The sequence below is a fragment of the Mobula birostris genome, chromosome 16, assembly GCF_030028105.1.
Source record: "Mobula birostris isolate sMobBir1 chromosome 16, sMobBir1.hap1, whole genome shotgun sequence".
In the NCBI taxonomy this organism is placed as follows: Eukaryota; Metazoa; Chordata; class Chondrichthyes; order Myliobatiformes; family Myliobatidae; genus Mobula; species Mobula birostris.
This window is the reverse complement of record NC_092385.1, coordinates 64,857,437-64,873,845: the sequence shown is the minus strand read 5'-3', so window position 1 is coordinate 64,873,845 and position 16,409 is coordinate 64,857,437. Positions and strand designations below refer to the sequence as shown.

The following is a 16,409-nucleotide window of genomic DNA, read 5'->3' as shown; positions in this document are numbered from 1 at the left end:
TTCCTCTCATCCACCCCTTTGTCTTTCAAATTACTGGTCTTTCAACTGAAGCTACAAGCATTCTTCATATCCTTCCCCATCTTTCACTCTTCAGTCCTGATGAAGGGTTTCGGCCCAAAACTTCGACTCATCATTTCTAATTGATACTGCCCGACCTGCTGAGTTCATCCAGCGTACTGAAAGAGGGTACTATCAAAATGGGATTTCTGAGAAGGTGTAATAAAATATCTTATCAAGTTTTTTTCCATCTGAACTCCCTCCATTTCTGTAAACTGGTACACTTCCATTGATACCGCAATATTATTGGCCATTCTTCCTCATATAATTATCCCTCCTTCCTTCTCCCATTTTGTTTTAATGTATGAAGTAGAATGTGTTTTAAGATTTGTCAAACCCTGAAACACGCTTGAAATGATTCTACTACCGATATCTGAACTATATGCTTTTCTAAATAGCTCTATCAAACATGTACTTGCCTTTATTTACATTTTTATCCATCTTATTAACATACTGTCGCACTGTAAATATCGATAAACGTCTTGTTTTTCTAATAAGTGTTTCTCTTTGAGCATTTCAAAACTGAAGTGTTCCTTCTTTCATTATATTGCAAAGAACTATTATTCCTTTAACTGTCCAGTCCTTAAATCTAACATCCAGTTTATTTGGCGTAAAATCCGAGTCATATGCACACCATTTAAGAATTGCTACATCTCCCTCTAGTTTATATTCTTTTACAATAGTTTTCCATATTTTAAGAATCCATTTCACCCATGAGTTATCAATAGTATTTATGTACCTTTGTAGGTTGTTATCAGCCAAAATCGCCTGTATGGGGATGGGAAGTATCCCCTCCTCAATGTTTTTCCATTGAGCGTCATATGATGGGTTGCACCAACATATCACAGTTCTCAACTGTGCTGCAAAATAATAGTCTGTAAGAGACAGTAGGCCCATCCCCCCCTTTTCCTTGACTAATTACAAAGTTTTGAGACAAACTCTAGGCCTCTTACCTTGCCATACATATCTTGATAACATTGTCCTTCTACCCACATTCTTAATTTCATCAAGACTGCGGACATGAACTGCCCTAATGCACTGACTCTGTGCCATGTTTCTTTGGATTCTGAGGCACAGCTCTTATTTGCTGGTTCAAATTCCTTCCTCAGCTCCTTTTTCACCGCAACACACAATCTACATTTCTGTCATTCTTTTCCGAAGCTAACTTTACATGTCTTTTCAATCAGAAACCATCGACAACTTAGTCAATGGCTCACACTTGTCCATTCTAAACTGTTCAAATAAAATCGTGACTTCTTTTCAACATTTTCAAGTTTCGTAATGCTCCTGACAAAACCTCTCTATTCAAAATTAACCAGGCAGGCTTCTACTCCACTATATCAGAGGAAAGGGCTTTCAATCACTCCATAGTATGTTTGCACTCCTCCATAAAAATCACAATCAACTAAGCAGCACAGTGTATCATACACCCAGCTGCCTGATTTCTTAAACAACTCTTAGATCCAGAGTTACAATGAATTGGATGGGTCCCCGAACACAGAAGCAGATGGTATTGAAAGTATCTTAACTGGTATTACAATTCAAATATGCAGGATACAAGCTGCAGAGAGGTAGAGGATTTTACCCGAAACATTATAAGCACAATAATGGTATTTCCAGGTGATGATGCCTCAAGAAGGCAACATGCAAAGATCTCCATCATACAGACCATGCCATTTTATCACAGCTACTATTGAGCAGGAAGTAAGTACTACACAACCAGGTTAAAGAACAGCTTCTTCCCTTCAACCATTTTTTTTCTTGAACCAACCAGCAAAGTCCTTACCACTACAGCATAGCAACACTATAACAACTTTGATCAGTTTGAATAAAAGTGGACTTTTATGTTTATTCCAATTGTGTATAATTTGTATTTTTCTTGTGAGTGCTTATATGGTAGCTATCTGCATGTGAAGCTGCTGCAAATAAGCTATTACAACTTATGCAAATAGCAATAAATCTTACTTTACCTTTAGTTGTAAATTTGAGCATACAAGGCTGTCTTTTCTATATGTATGCTACTCACTTTGAATTTTACCTCAGTTATTTAACTCAAACCCCTACCTGATTACCAAATTTAGCTTTGCTAGCTCTATCCCATTGAATTTATCTTTCATCTTATTCATATTATCTGTTATACAGCATGGAAAGTACATTGCACCTCACGTCAAAGGAGCTCTTCTTCAGTGACATTCAACCAATATGCACCTCAAGGATGTGTGCTTAGCCTGCTGCTCTACTCTCTCTACACCCGTGACTGAGTGGCTAGGCAAAGTACAAAAGGCATCTATAAGCTCTGACGACACATCTGTTGTCTTCAGGAAGGCCAAAGAATTGATTGTGGATTTCAGGAAAGGGAAGTTGAGAAAACGCACACCAGTCCTCATCAAGGGATCAGCAGTGGAAAGGATGAGTAGTTTCAAGTTCCTGGATATTAACATCTCTGAAGATCTATCCCGGGCCCAACATATTAATGCAATTACAAAGGCACGCTAGTGGCTATATTAGGAGTCTGAGCCTGCTTCACTCCAAGTAATACAGTCCCAGTCTACCAGCCCCTCCCTTTAACTCAAACCCTCCAGCCCTAGCAACATCCTTGTGAATCCTTTCTGCACCCCTTCCAGCTTATCCTTCTACAGTGATGACCAGAACTGCAAGCAATATGTCAGGTGCATATCACCAGCATCTTGTACTACTATAACATGTCACAATTCTTGCACTCAATGGCACAGATAATGAAGGCAAGCATGTCAGTTTTTCTTCACCACTGTCTACCTGAATCCCTAGGTCTTTGTCTGTCATGCACTGCCGTGTCCTTATCTGGTGAACTGCTGAAAACATATCACTGTATTTGTCAGAGCTAAATTGTATCTTCAAAATAGTGGCTTGAGATAGGCACATCAGCAACATTCAAGAACCATCTAGATAGGTACATGAATACATGAGGATTAGAGGGCTATGGGCTAAACACAGGCAGTTGGTACTAGCTTGTTGGGCAACACAGATGGCATGGTAAATTGGACCAAAATGCCCATTTCCATTTCAATTCCATTTCCTTACCTACATATGTGATCTAATTTTCCAGACTAGTCTACTACACAAGGCCTTGCTAAAGTCCACATAGACAAAAACTTCAGACTTACCCTCATGAATCCTCCCGGTCACCTCAAAATTAAATTTGAGATGCAAATTCCCATGCACAAAACCATGCTTACCATTTATTAATTAGTTCTTGCCTTTCCCAATTCAAGTAAATATTGTCACTTAAGAAACCTTGTATTCCTCAATCTGATCAATTTTTATATATTAAGTGGAAAAGTCTATGTAATTATGTCTCACTTTATATTTCAGAGCAGGTTGGATTCAAACAAATATCATCCAAGACTGTTATGAACCCTCAATATATTCTGTGTTGTGGTGTCCACCAATAATTAGGTGTCTAAAGGGGCCAAAGTAAGCTGACATAATTTCTCATTGCATTCCAGCCCGCTTAATGTTGACATTCACAAATAGAGAAAGCTTGGAGACAGTGCAAGAGGGAGGTGATCAAAAAGGAACTGATGATTTGAGATGTATCTATTTTAATGCAAGGAGTATTATGAACAAAGCAGATGAGCTTAGAGCATGGATCAGTACTTGGAGCTATGATGTTGTGGCCATTACAGAGACTTGGATGGTGCAGGGGCAGGAATGGTTACTTAAGAGTTCCAGGCTTTAGATGTTTCAGAAAGGACAGGGAGGGAGGCAAAAGAGGTGGGGGCATGGCACTGTTGATCAGAGATAGTGTCACGGCTGCAGAAAAGGAGGAAGACATAGAGGGATTGTCTATGGAGTCCCTGTGGGTGGAAGTTAGAAACAGGAATGGGCCAATAACTCTACTGTGTGTTTTTTGTAGACCACCCAATAGTAACAGGGACTGAAGGAGCAGATAGGGAGACAGATTCCAGAAAAGTGTAATAATAATAACAGGATTTTAATTTCCCAAATATTGATTGGCATCTCCATAGAGCAAGCGGTTCAGATGGGGTGGAGTTTATTAGGTGTGTGGGAGAGGCTGTACTTGATCTGGTATTGGGAAATGAACTTGGTCAGGTGTCAGATCTCTCAGTGGGAGAGCATTTTGGAGATAGTGATCACAATTCTATCTCCTTTACCATAGCATTGGAGAGGGATAGGAACAGACAAGTTAGGAAAGCTTTTAATTGGAGTAAAGGGAAATATGAGGCTCAGGCAGGAACTTGGAAGCATAAATTGGGAACAGGTGACCTCAGGGAAATGTACAGAAGAAACGTGGTAAATGTTCAGGGGATACTTGTGTGGAGTTCTGCACAGGCACATTCCAATGAGACAGGGAAAGGATGGCAGGGTACAGGAACTGTGGTGTACAAAGGCTGTTGTAAATCTAGTCACAAAGAAAAGCTTATCAAAGGTTCAAAAAGCTACGTAATGATAGAGATCTAGAAGATTATAAGGCTAGCAGGAAGGAGCAAGAAAGAAATTAAGAGAGCCAGAAGGGGCCATGAGAAGGCCTTGGCAGACGGGACTAAGGAAAACCCCAAGGCATTCTACAAGAGTGAAGAGCAAGAGGTTAAGATGTGAGAGAATAGGACCAATCAAGTGTGACAGTAGAAAAGTGTGTATGGAACTGGAGGAGATAGCAAAGGTACTTAAAGAGTACTTTGCTTCAATATTCACTACGGGAAAGGATCTTAGCGATTATAGGGATGACTTACAGCAGACTGAAAAGCTTGAACATCTAGACATTAAGAAAGAGGACGTACTGGAGCTTTTGGAAAACACCAAGTTAGTTAAGTCACCAGGACCAGAGGAGATGTATCCCAGGCTACCGTGGGAGGCAAGGGAGGAGATTGCTGAGTTCTGGCAATGATCTTGGCATCATCAATGGGGACGGGAGATGTTCTGGAGGATTGGAGGGTTGCGGATGTTGTTCCATTATTCAAGAAAGGGAGTAGAGGTAGCACAGGAAATTATAGGCCAGTGGGTCTTACTTCAGTGGTTGGTAGGTTGATGGAGAAGATCCTGAGAGGCAGGATTTATGAACATTTGGAGAGGCATAATATGATTAGTAGTCAGTATGGCTTTGTGAAAGGCAGGTTGTGCCTTATGAGTCTGATTGAATTTTTTTGAGGATGTGACTAAAAACATTGATGAAGGTAGAGCAGTAGATGTAGTGTATATGGAATTCACCAAGGCATTTGACAAGGTACCCCATTCAAGGCTTATTGAGGAAGTAAGGAGGGATGGAATCCAGGGGGACATTGCTTTGTGGATCCAAGCAAAGAGTGGTTGTAGACGGGTCGTATTCTGCATGGAGGTCAGTCACTAGTGGTGTGCCTCAGGGATCTGTTCTGGGGCCCCTACTCTTCGTGATTTTTATAGATGACCAGGATGAGGAAGTGGAGGGATGGGTTAGTAAATTTACCGATGATACAAAGGTTGGAGGTGTTGTGGGTAGTATGGAGGGCTGTCAGAGGTTACAGCGGGACATTGATAGGATGCAAAACTGGGCTGAGAAGTGGCAGATGAAGTTCAACCCCGATAAGTGTGAGGTGGCTCATTTTGGTAGGTCAAATATGATGGCAGAATATAGTATTAATGGTAAGACTCTTGGCAGCATGGAGGATCAGAGGGATCTTGGGGTCCGAGTCCATAGGACACAAAGCTGCTGCGCAGGTTGACCCTGTGGTTAAGAAAGCATACGGTGTATTAGCCTTCATCAATCGTGGGACTGAGTTTACGAGCAGAGAGGTAATGTTGCAGACATATAGGACCCTGGTCAGACCCCACTTGGAGTACTGTGCTTAGTTCTGGTCACCTCACTATAGGAATGATGTAGAAACTATAGAAAGGGTGCAGAGGAGATTTACAAGGATGTTGCCTGGATTGGGGTGCATGCCTCATGAGAATAGGTTGAGCGAACTCAGCCTTTTTTCCTCGGAGTGACGGAGGATGAGAGGTGACCTGATAGAGGTGTATAAGATGATGAGAGGCATTGATTGTGTGGATAATCAGAGGCTTTTTCCCCAGGGCTGAAATGGCTCATTGTTGTTGTTTTTCTTGAAGAAAAATGCAGAGAGTGATGAGTGCATGGAACTGGCTGCCGGCGACGGTGGTGGAGGTGGATGTGGATATGGATATGATAGGGTTTTTTTTTTAAAAAGAGGCTCCTGGACAGGTACATGGAGCTAAGAAAAATAGAGGGCTATGGGTAACCCTGCGTAACTTCTAAGGTAAGGACATGCTCGTCACAGCTTCGTTGGCCAAAGGGCCTGTATTGTGCTGTAGGTTTTCTATGTTCACAACTAGATGTGTACTGTCAGTGTATGAAACAGAATTAAATCCAGAATCAATAAATTTGTAACACTGTAGTAAATACTATTCTCCTATTTCAGCCTATCAAGTATATACAGTCCTGAAAGTCATGTGAGAGGAGGGTGGTCGGATGTTCAATGCCCAACATGATGATTCAAGCAGAAATCTTTCCCATGATTTGGTACCACCTGGTACGACAATACAATGTAAAGCAATCATCTGAGAATTGAAAGCTGGAATAACTGAAATAACCCACTCTGGTTCTCTGCAAGCTCGGGATCTTTTCATCTCTGTCAACCACACATCAACCGGCTCAAATTCAGCTCTCCTCTCACCTTTTTCGAACCTCTGATCACACTGCTCTCCACTTGCTCCACACCAAACCTAACCTCACCATCAAACCTGCAAGGGGGTTGCTGCTGTAGTGTGGCAGACTGACCTCTACCTTGCTGAGGCTAGATGGCAACTCTCAGACACCACCTTGAAAAAGACCACACTGAGGACCATCAATCCATTCCCTCATGCACCATCAACCTCCAGTTCTGAATATCGCCGTTCCACTACCACCAACCTCATAGTCCCCTACCCCAGACTGCCTATTTCTACTTCCAGATCAACAAACCTGACTATCTGGGTAGGCCAACTGCTTCTGTCTGCTCCTGCCCCACTGAACTCATGTCTGCATATCTCGACTCCATTTTATGCCCTTGGTTCAGCGCTATTAGCATTTCACATATTCTACCCAAGCAAAAAATGCAAATTTAAACCCATAATGAAGTGCTCTGGGAGAGGTCTGTGCAGAGAAGTATTACACCCTCAGCCAGACATTGATTCAAGATTTCAGTGACTAATGAAATGCTCGTTACCAGAAATCTTTCTGCAACAAGTCACTCCTGATTTTGTTTTCCACAAACTCTGTCTTCCTTGCAATTATTCATCTTACCTTTCTGCCAAAGGTAAATGTTATTCTGCTCTTCAAACACGTCCAAGTTATACGTGCCACATGTTCTGCACATTTTTTTTCTCCAAGTTCAATTCAAGATTCTTGGCATATACTCCCAATATCTGCCAACCCACCTGATGTTAAAATTTTACACCAACCAGTTTCCCATATCAAGTTAGTACAAGATGGACAATTGTTATGCATCACATAGAAATATGACATCCACATTGTTGACATCCACAGCCTGACTTCAATTTGGTTTCAGTCTACACATCAACTTTTTATCAGTTATAAATGTCTTTCCTTCATAATATCAATGATTAGAACATGAAACCAAAATAATTTAATTAATTTGTGACATTGATACATAACAGCACTTTATATTTATCATGGTTGATGTTCTGTGTTAGTAATGTTAGCAGACAACTAGGTTATCAATGACACCATATTTAGGGTGGCTACACAAAGTTGAACAGCAGAAAAGCACTGCATCTATGCCACCCAACATAACTATTTGTACAGACCCCACTAACCTGTATTAATCCAATATCCTTCTATTTCCTGCTTATTCAACTACCTGTATAGATGCCTCAAATTTGTTCATGTTCCTTTCTCTACTACCAGTCTAGCAGCTCATTCCAGATACCTGCTACTATGTAGAAAAATGTACCCCTCAGTTATGCCTCCACCCCCTGACTTTAAACCAATGCCCTCTAGTTTTAGACACCAATGCCATTTTAGACCAACTATTTACCCTCTTGTACACCTCTATCATGTCACCTATCAATCTCTTTTACTCCAGGAAACCAGACCAAAAATATACAATTGTTGCTTATAACAAAATCCTTCCAATCCAGACAATGTGCTTGTGAATCTTTTCTCTATACTTCCAGCTTGATCACATCTTTTCTGTAGCACGATGACCAGAATGGTAAACAATACTCCAATACTCCAAGTGCTGTCTAGCCAACTAGTACACCCAACTGTTGTGGTCAATACAATGCATGCAAGCACAAATGCCTTCTTCACCATCCTGTCTGTGGTGCCATTTTCAGAGAATGAGATACATTTGATTCCTCTGTTCAATAATATACAGCAAATGAGGGCTCTGGGGAGTATGCCTGCTCTTGTTTAACATACATCATGAAGTTGCTATCACCGATTCAGTACACTTTCACTGGCAGTGCCATTTGTACATTTCTTTAAAAAAAACAAAAATCACCTCATTACATGAACAGAAGCTATTTTGTAAGGTAGACCATCTATAAATTAACTAGAAAATCAAAAGCTTTGTTTATAGATCTGAATGAGAATAGCATGCCAATTTGCAGCTACAACTTAATTTTTGTGCATTTTGGAATTTCCTTACTTCATCATATTAAGGATTTTAACATGAAGCAATTGCACATTTAGCTATTTATATTCCAGATATTTTAATTATGCATTCAGCTTATTATTAAATGCCACATCATAAAGGTTCATTTTAAAAAATATCCCTCATATGCTGTCAGAGAATTCTTCAATACAACTGATAAAAAGAGCAACACAGCCAATAGATTTACCAATAAAATTTATGAACTTTTTAATTTTATAAACTTTTGCAAGATGATCAGCATGCTTTCTGGTCACAGTAAGCATGAATTCCTCTCAATTCTAGCACCCAAACCCAATATAAAAATCGACTAAAATCATACCATTAAACTGCACTTGTAATGAATATTTTTCTCAAATTATATTTGGTGATGTTTGGAATATCATGCAGTGGAAGTACATCTTGTACAAAATAGGGTCAGGAAAGCAAGCCAATTTTTTTTTTTTTTTTTTTTAAGTAAATTAATCATATTAGATCCAAAAAGCATACAGATTGCCTGAAAGAGGAGGTAGAGGATTGGGAACAGATTAGAATTTGACAATATCCTTGTGGACCACAGGGGTGCACTCTGTAACATTAGAAATGCTAAGAAAATTGTGGAAAGCACATTTAATGAATTGGTCACACCACAACTACATTGGTTACATACAGTGGTGCTATAAAGTTTGTGAACCCTGTTTCTCTATTTCTGCATGAATATGACCTAAAATGTGATCAGATCAAGTTCTAAAACTAGATTAAGAGAACCCAATTAAATAAATACTTGTTCATTTATTAAGAAAAATAATCCAATATTACATGTATTTGCTGGAAAAAGTATGTGAACCTCTGAGGTAATGCCTTCTGCAAAAAAGCTATTTGCAGTCAGGTGTTCCAATCAATGAGATGAGATTGGAAGTGTGCCCTCTAAAAAGACACACACAGTCAGGATACTAATAGACCCTGTTCTTCTTGAGAAAGATCTGTTTGTGTGTACCATGCCTCGATCAAAACAACTTTCAGAGGACCTTAGAAATAGAATTGTAGAGGTGCATTAAGCTGGAAAAGGCTATAAAAGCATTTAAGGGGCTGAGTGTTCATCAGTTCACAGTAAGAGAAATTGTCAACAAATGGAGGAAACTCAGTACTGTTGCTCCTCTCCCTCATAGTGGGTATCCTGCAAAGATCTCACCAAGAGCACAACTTGCAATGCTGAAGGAGGTGAGAAAGAACCTAGGGATAATGTTAAAAGATCTGCAGATATGTCTAGAACTTGCTAAAGTCTCTGATGATGAGTTCACTATCAGAAAAACACTGAACAAGAATGGTCTTCATGGAGGGACACCACAGAGGAAACCACTGCTCTCTAAACAAAACATTGCTGCATGTCTCATGTTTGCAAAAGACTACTTGGATATTCTACAACACTTCGGGACAATGTTCTGTGGACAGATGAGACAAATATACAGGACTGATCAACAATTACCGTTAACATTTGGTTGAAGTTATTGCTGTACAAGTATGTTACGCCAGTTACTGAAAGCAAAGGTTCTCATTTATTCCCCAAATACATGTAATATTGGATCCTTTTTTCTCAATAAATAAATTAACACGAATTTTTTTTATTTACTTAGGTTCTCTAGTTTAGGACTTACATGAAGATCTGATCACATTTATGCAGAAATAAAGACAACAGGGTTCACAAACTTTCTAGACTCACTGTAGATGACTACTGAGAAGAGCAGTAGGTGGTGCTGGAAGTCCCCTGTTGTCTCTGTCAAACGGGTAATGCCATTTTGGATGCTGTTAGGGGATGGCAATACAGGGAAAGTAGCAAGGTCTAAGTTTGTGGCACCACAGTTGGATACTCAACTAACAGGAAGGTGACTTAATAGTGAGGGGAAAAGACGTGTGTTACAGTAGACTTAAAGATGACTTCTAGAAGGACATTGTCAAGATCAGTGGTGTCACAGGTAGGGTATTCAGCGAAAGCTCTGGTGCATGTGGGCACTAACACTTCCCCTCTGCTATCCCATTCCTGAATGGACTTCGAAGCTTTGGACACTGCCTCACTTTATTAATATACAGTATTTCTGTTGTTGCACATTTTAATAATCTATTCAATATGTATAATTTGCTTGTTTATTTATTATATTTTATTTATTACTTTTTTTTCTGTCTCTGCTAGATTATGTATTACATCGAACTGCTGCTGCTAAGTTAACAAATTTCACGTCACATGCCGGTGATAATAAACCTGATTCTGATTACAACATGGCTAGAAGAGGGATGAGACCCTGCAACATGAATTTATTTTTGTTTTAATTTAGCGATAAAGCACTAAGAAGGCACTTCCAGCCCTTCAAGCCACATCCCCTCAGCAACCCCATAACCCTGATTAACCCAGACCTTATCACAGGACAATTTAGAATGACCAGATAACCTACCAAGTACATCTTTGGACTGTAGGAGGAAACCCACACATTCCATAGTGAGGACGTGGAGACTCCTTACAGAACAGCACCAGAATTGAATTCTGAACTACGGAACTTCCCAAGCTGTAATAGAATCACACCTATTTAGGGAGTCAGCTAGAAGATTAAAGAGCAAGACAATTTTTTCCCCTCCTGCAATCAGGGCTCCATATAATCAAAAAAAATGCTTCTAAAACACACATTCCCCACAGGTCTATGTCTCTACAAATATTACAATTCTACTACCCTCCAAAAGGTATCATACTCACAAAAGACCCCTCTAGAATGCTCCGTCTGCATATCATGTTTGGAGACCATAATTCCCAAGATTATGCTTGGTAAACCTTGTCATTCAGTTTTCTTACAAGCTTAGTTCCTTGCTTGAGAGAGTGACCACCATGGACCAACTGTTCCAAACATCAAAATGCCCACAGTGGAAGATCTTAAGCAAAAATCTAACTCGTTCAATAATTAATTCATATGACCTCAAGATGTTTAATCAAACAATGAATTAGTTAGTATTGCTAGTAATACATTATTCTGATGAGTATCGATTTGATGGAAAATGTTCTTTTTCGAACATTTAAACCTAAATCAATGAACCACTTCAGTGATACATGAAACCTATGCACACAAAGCAATTATAAATATTTCCACCAAATTTTAATCCCAATGTTTCAGGCAACATCTATGAAAACAAATAAAAACAGTTTACATTTCAGGTTAAGACCCTTCATCTGGACTGGAAAGGAAGGGAGAAGACAAGAATAGAAAGGTGGGGAAGGTTGACAAGCTAAATGACAGGTGAAGGCAGGTGAGTGAGAAAGATAATAGTCTGGAGAAGGAGGAATCTAATAGTAGAGGAGTTGACCATGGGAGAAAAGGAAAAAGGAGGGGCACCAGGGTGAGGGGGCGCACAGGGCAGGAGAAGAGGCAAGAGACTAGAACGGGGAATAAAAGAGAGAAGGAAGAGAGGTTAAAAAAAAATTACTGTAAGGGAGATGTTCATGCCATCAGGTAGGAGGTTACCTGGACAGAATATGAGGTATGCTCCCTCAATCTGAGAGTGGCCACTTTGTCAAGCACCTCCACTCCATCTCACAAAAGCGCAATTTCCCCATGGCCAGCTACTTTAATTCCTATCCCCATTCCTGTTCTGACTCGCTCATTCATGGCATCCTCTTCTGATATAATGAAACCATTCTGAGGGTGGAGTAGCCTCCAGCCTGATGGCAGGAACCTCCATTTCTCCTTCTGGTATTTTTTTTCCACTTTTCCTCCTTCCCTCTTCTGCTAATCTCCACTCTGGCCTTTTACCTCCTCTACACCTGCCTATCACCTCCCCTTGGTGCTCCTCCTTCCCTTTGTCCCATGATCCACTCTCCTCTACTATCAGATTCCTTCTTCACTAGCCCTTTACCTTTCCCACCCACCTAACTTCAACCTATCACCTTTTATCTTGTCTTCCTTCCTCTTCCCCCTTCCTGTCCAGTCCTGATGAAAGGCCCTGGCCTGATACGTCAACGATTTATTAATTTCCATCGATGTTGCCTGACGTACTGAAATCCTCCAGAATAGTGTGTTGATGTGTAAGAATTTTTGAGAGAACCAACATTAAGACTGCAGTTGATCATTATTTAGTTAATTATTTTGTGCCTGTTGAATGAATACACATTTTTCACCTGGTGAAAATCATGTCCTCCAAGAGTTTTTTTAAAAGCCTTTAATATTAACTATGAAATAAACTGCAAATTGAAGCATCCATTTCCACCATAAACAGCCTAACCGGAGGTTCTTTCCCTCCATACACTCTGTACCAACACTGCAGATCTGCGTTTCTTTGTACCAAAATATAGTACATTAAAGAAACAAGACACTTGTGCGTGCAGTTTGAATTCATCACATTCAAAAGGAATACTTTTAACAAACTTAACACCTTTATTTTCTTTAGACCAATAGCAGCCTGTATACAGTACAAAACACAATACATTCAATTCCAGTTAAGCACAGCTACATACCTGGTCCAAGTATAATTCTGATCCAAGCATAGAATTCTAAATGCATCAAATCATTTTCCATCTCCCAAATAAACAGAACACCATTTCCAAGCACAATTTTTTTAAATGCATCATCTTGTTCCAAGCATAATATATCCTCAATTATATCCATTTTCAGTGTTCAGCACAACGTATACTGTCAATCCATTTCCAATTTTCACCTGAACACAACAACATGTTAGTAATTCATTGAAAAGCATGTTAGCACCTTCTTGAGAAAAGTTATTTAAAGTAGGAATGCATGTTGTTGGGATTAATATTAAAATGCACAGTGAGTGAATTAATTGCCTGTGGTAAAAATGCTACAAATGGATCATGCACTTCATAGAAATCTTGTACAATAAATTTTTGGCAAACTAGTGTTAAGACCATCCATATATTTTTATAAGTGACAATGAATATGTAATAAAATAAAATTTGCGTAGTTAAGCAGAAAGACAATGGACACATTTACTACCAAACCCAACACCCTACACCAATTATATTAAGCAAGCCAAAGCAGCAGCTCAAAAACATTCGAAGAACTCAGTTAAAATGGAATGGGAAGTTCTGGTAATAAATATCAGTCTATTTCACAAATGCAACATTAAATAATGTGATTACTAAAGCAAAGTTCATGGAAAATAAATTTTATTGAAGCATGGGAGGATATAACCATGCCAATGTGGACATCCACCAGTTTCCCTATTGAAACGTAATTGTTAGTGTCAAGGGAGGTTGATAAAAACATAATTGCTGAACTGCTACACAGAATGTTTTACTATGTGCAAGCATGCAAGAGTATTCTTTGTCATCCAGTAAGTAAACCTTATGCATTACTAAGCTTCAATACAGGCTGGAAGAACCAAATAATCTTTTGGCTTTACATTCAAAAATCTGCTTTCAATGGATCCATGAAGGATTTGGTCCAGAATGAGTCAGCTGCCTGCATGTGAAGTAGTGCAAGAGTTAAGCTGCTCATTCCCTTACAATTTTCTTCTTCACCATAATCTGAATTCATAAATCACAGCATTTTGGTGGATTTTTAAATCAGCACCAAACACATCAGGTTTGCAACAATTAGAGACCACATATATAAACTGCTTCCACATGAACATAAGATTACCAGAGTGCTAAATTCAGAGGAAATCTGCAGGAGAAAAATTAAAAGAGTGATGAAGAATTGTGAACTATTTGCATAATCTTAAGTGCTGAAGTTTCAGGTTAGCCAAGTAGCATGGATTCCATAAAGGTATAACTAGCATAGAAACTGACATGGTTAACAACGAATAGTTTGCTGTGCAGATAAGCAGATTGTATCACTGAGTAGGGTAGTAAATGCACCCCAGTGAACTGCCCACGATAAAACACAGCTCCAGCACTATTCTAGATTGATGTTTGCTGGGGATGTTCGCTTTTTATTTGATTTGAGATATATAGTGTACAACAAGGTATCAGAGGGGATGTTGTTTTCATACTGATCTATGCACACAACCTGAACATTCATAAAAGTGAAATCTTTTGTAAAAAGTGTCTCATTTAAAAAAATGTTGCCGATGCCAATGGCATTGACAGCTCAGATAAAAGCCCTAACTCCACTTTTCTGCATTGCATACAGGAAGTGGAGCTTTAGAACTCCCTGAAGTAGTATACAGCTGCCTTATCAAAAAAAATACCAAATACAAGTCTCGCATATTTCTTAAAATCAAAGTTAATGCCACATTTTAAAATATTATTCAATGGAATAATCCAATATGAAGTATTTTAAATTTCATTGTTTTGACATCACTCCCAGTACTTTGTAACAATTTTTTTTTAAGGAAGAATGAGATCCAGAAGTTGTTTAAGACTTTGAAACCTGAGCATTTCAAAGTATCATTAAAACCCAAACTCCTAAGGAGATTTAAGAATGCAATTCTTCAAACAGCTTCTTCCTCTCTACACTTATACCCAAGCATCACTGCAACAATCGCACATTCAGCAGTTGCATTTCACCTTGAACTTACTACATCCAATTTTAGACAGTCAATGACTGTTAAAAGATCTAAGAAACTAGCGGGTGTCAAAAGTTTTATTTCTTAAAAATGTACCAAATGCTATTGAGTCGTGATAACTCGGCTGTATTTAAACTCATCTATAAAAATTGTTAAATCGTTTATTATATGATACACATGCTATGATATAGAAGCATGTTGTGTTGGATTATCAATCGGCAATAAAGGAACAGTATACAGAATACTGGGAGATGCCTTTTATTCCAGGCAATGTAATGTAATGTAAGGCAAAAATGTAATGTAATGTAAGGCAAATGTACATTTCTTTGTAATACAATTACAAACAACATAGCACCAACAGAGAATCACAAGTTAACAAAGAAGTTGTATTTTTCCCTTTGTCATGCATGTCCCAAGACACTAGTCAGCAGCAATAACTTTTATTCTGAATCAGACAAAGGATCTGGATCCGATTCAGTTGAATCAGATTCAGTTTTTGATTCTTCCCCTCTTCTCCATTCTTTGAGAAGAAGCCTCCATTGTTCAGCTTGCAGCCATGCAGCATAGGCTGCATCCAGGTAATCCTGGGCATCTTCAGGCTTCTCCAAGCACAGTCTGAGCAACTGATCAAGTTGGTCTGAAGTAAGCAAATTCCTGCAGAAGAAATTAAGTCATAGTATTCAGCCACTAATAAACCATATAACAAACAACTGTTGGCTAATTCTCATCATGACAATATACCTGTATTTATTTTTTATCAAGTTCACAGATGTAAATCCCCTATCGGGTTCAGTGGTTGATGCTGACATCACCATACAAACCTCTGATAGGATTGAGAAGTTTGGATATTCTTTTCTCCACATATCCGAGTGTGCTAGATCAATGCAAACCTGTGAGTTGGAAAAAGGGAAGGGAAAGAAGAATGATATTCGCTCTTGTTTCAAACATACTGTTCACACATCTTGTAAAGTTCAGCATAGAGATGTTGAATTCAAAGTACTATCTTTGGGATATAACTAACGTTTTATTTTTATATATTCATTTTTGAGATCTAAGTGTTGCTGGCTGGGGGAATAGCCGATATGATGATCTTTTTCAACCTTATCAGTGCTTCTGGTGAATGTATTATAACACTGCTGATGGAGAGGGAGTATAAAGTTTTAGGCCTAGTGACGAATGTCTGTAAATACAATGTACACTTCCAAACCAGGATGCTATGCA

The 16,409-nt window shown here is 39.0% G+C and overlaps 1 protein-coding gene across 7 annotated transcripts in view; it reads right to left on the bottom strand.

Moving 5' to 3' along the window:
* The window catches only part of nckipsd (NCK interacting protein with SH3 domain), a 286,417-nt gene that overhangs the window by 209,318 nt on the left and 60,690 nt on the right, over positions 1 to 16,409 (bottom strand). For 4 of the 7 annotated variants that reach the window (XM_072280764.1, XM_072280766.1, XM_072280765.1 and 1 more), the window contains 2 exons: positions 15,930 to 16,078; positions 13,081 to 15,842 (listed from right to left, as the gene is read on the bottom strand). The exons of the other annotated variants lie outside the window; for them this stretch is intronic. In XM_072280764.1, the coding sequence (XP_072136865.1) occupies positions 15,629 to 15,842; positions 15,930 to 16,078 (363 nt within the window). In that variant the 3' untranslated portion in view covers positions 13,081 to 15,628. Of the gene's footprint in view, positions 1 to 13,080; positions 15,843 to 15,929; positions 16,079 to 16,409 lie in introns of those variants that run through there. 7 annotated transcript variants of the gene reach the window in all.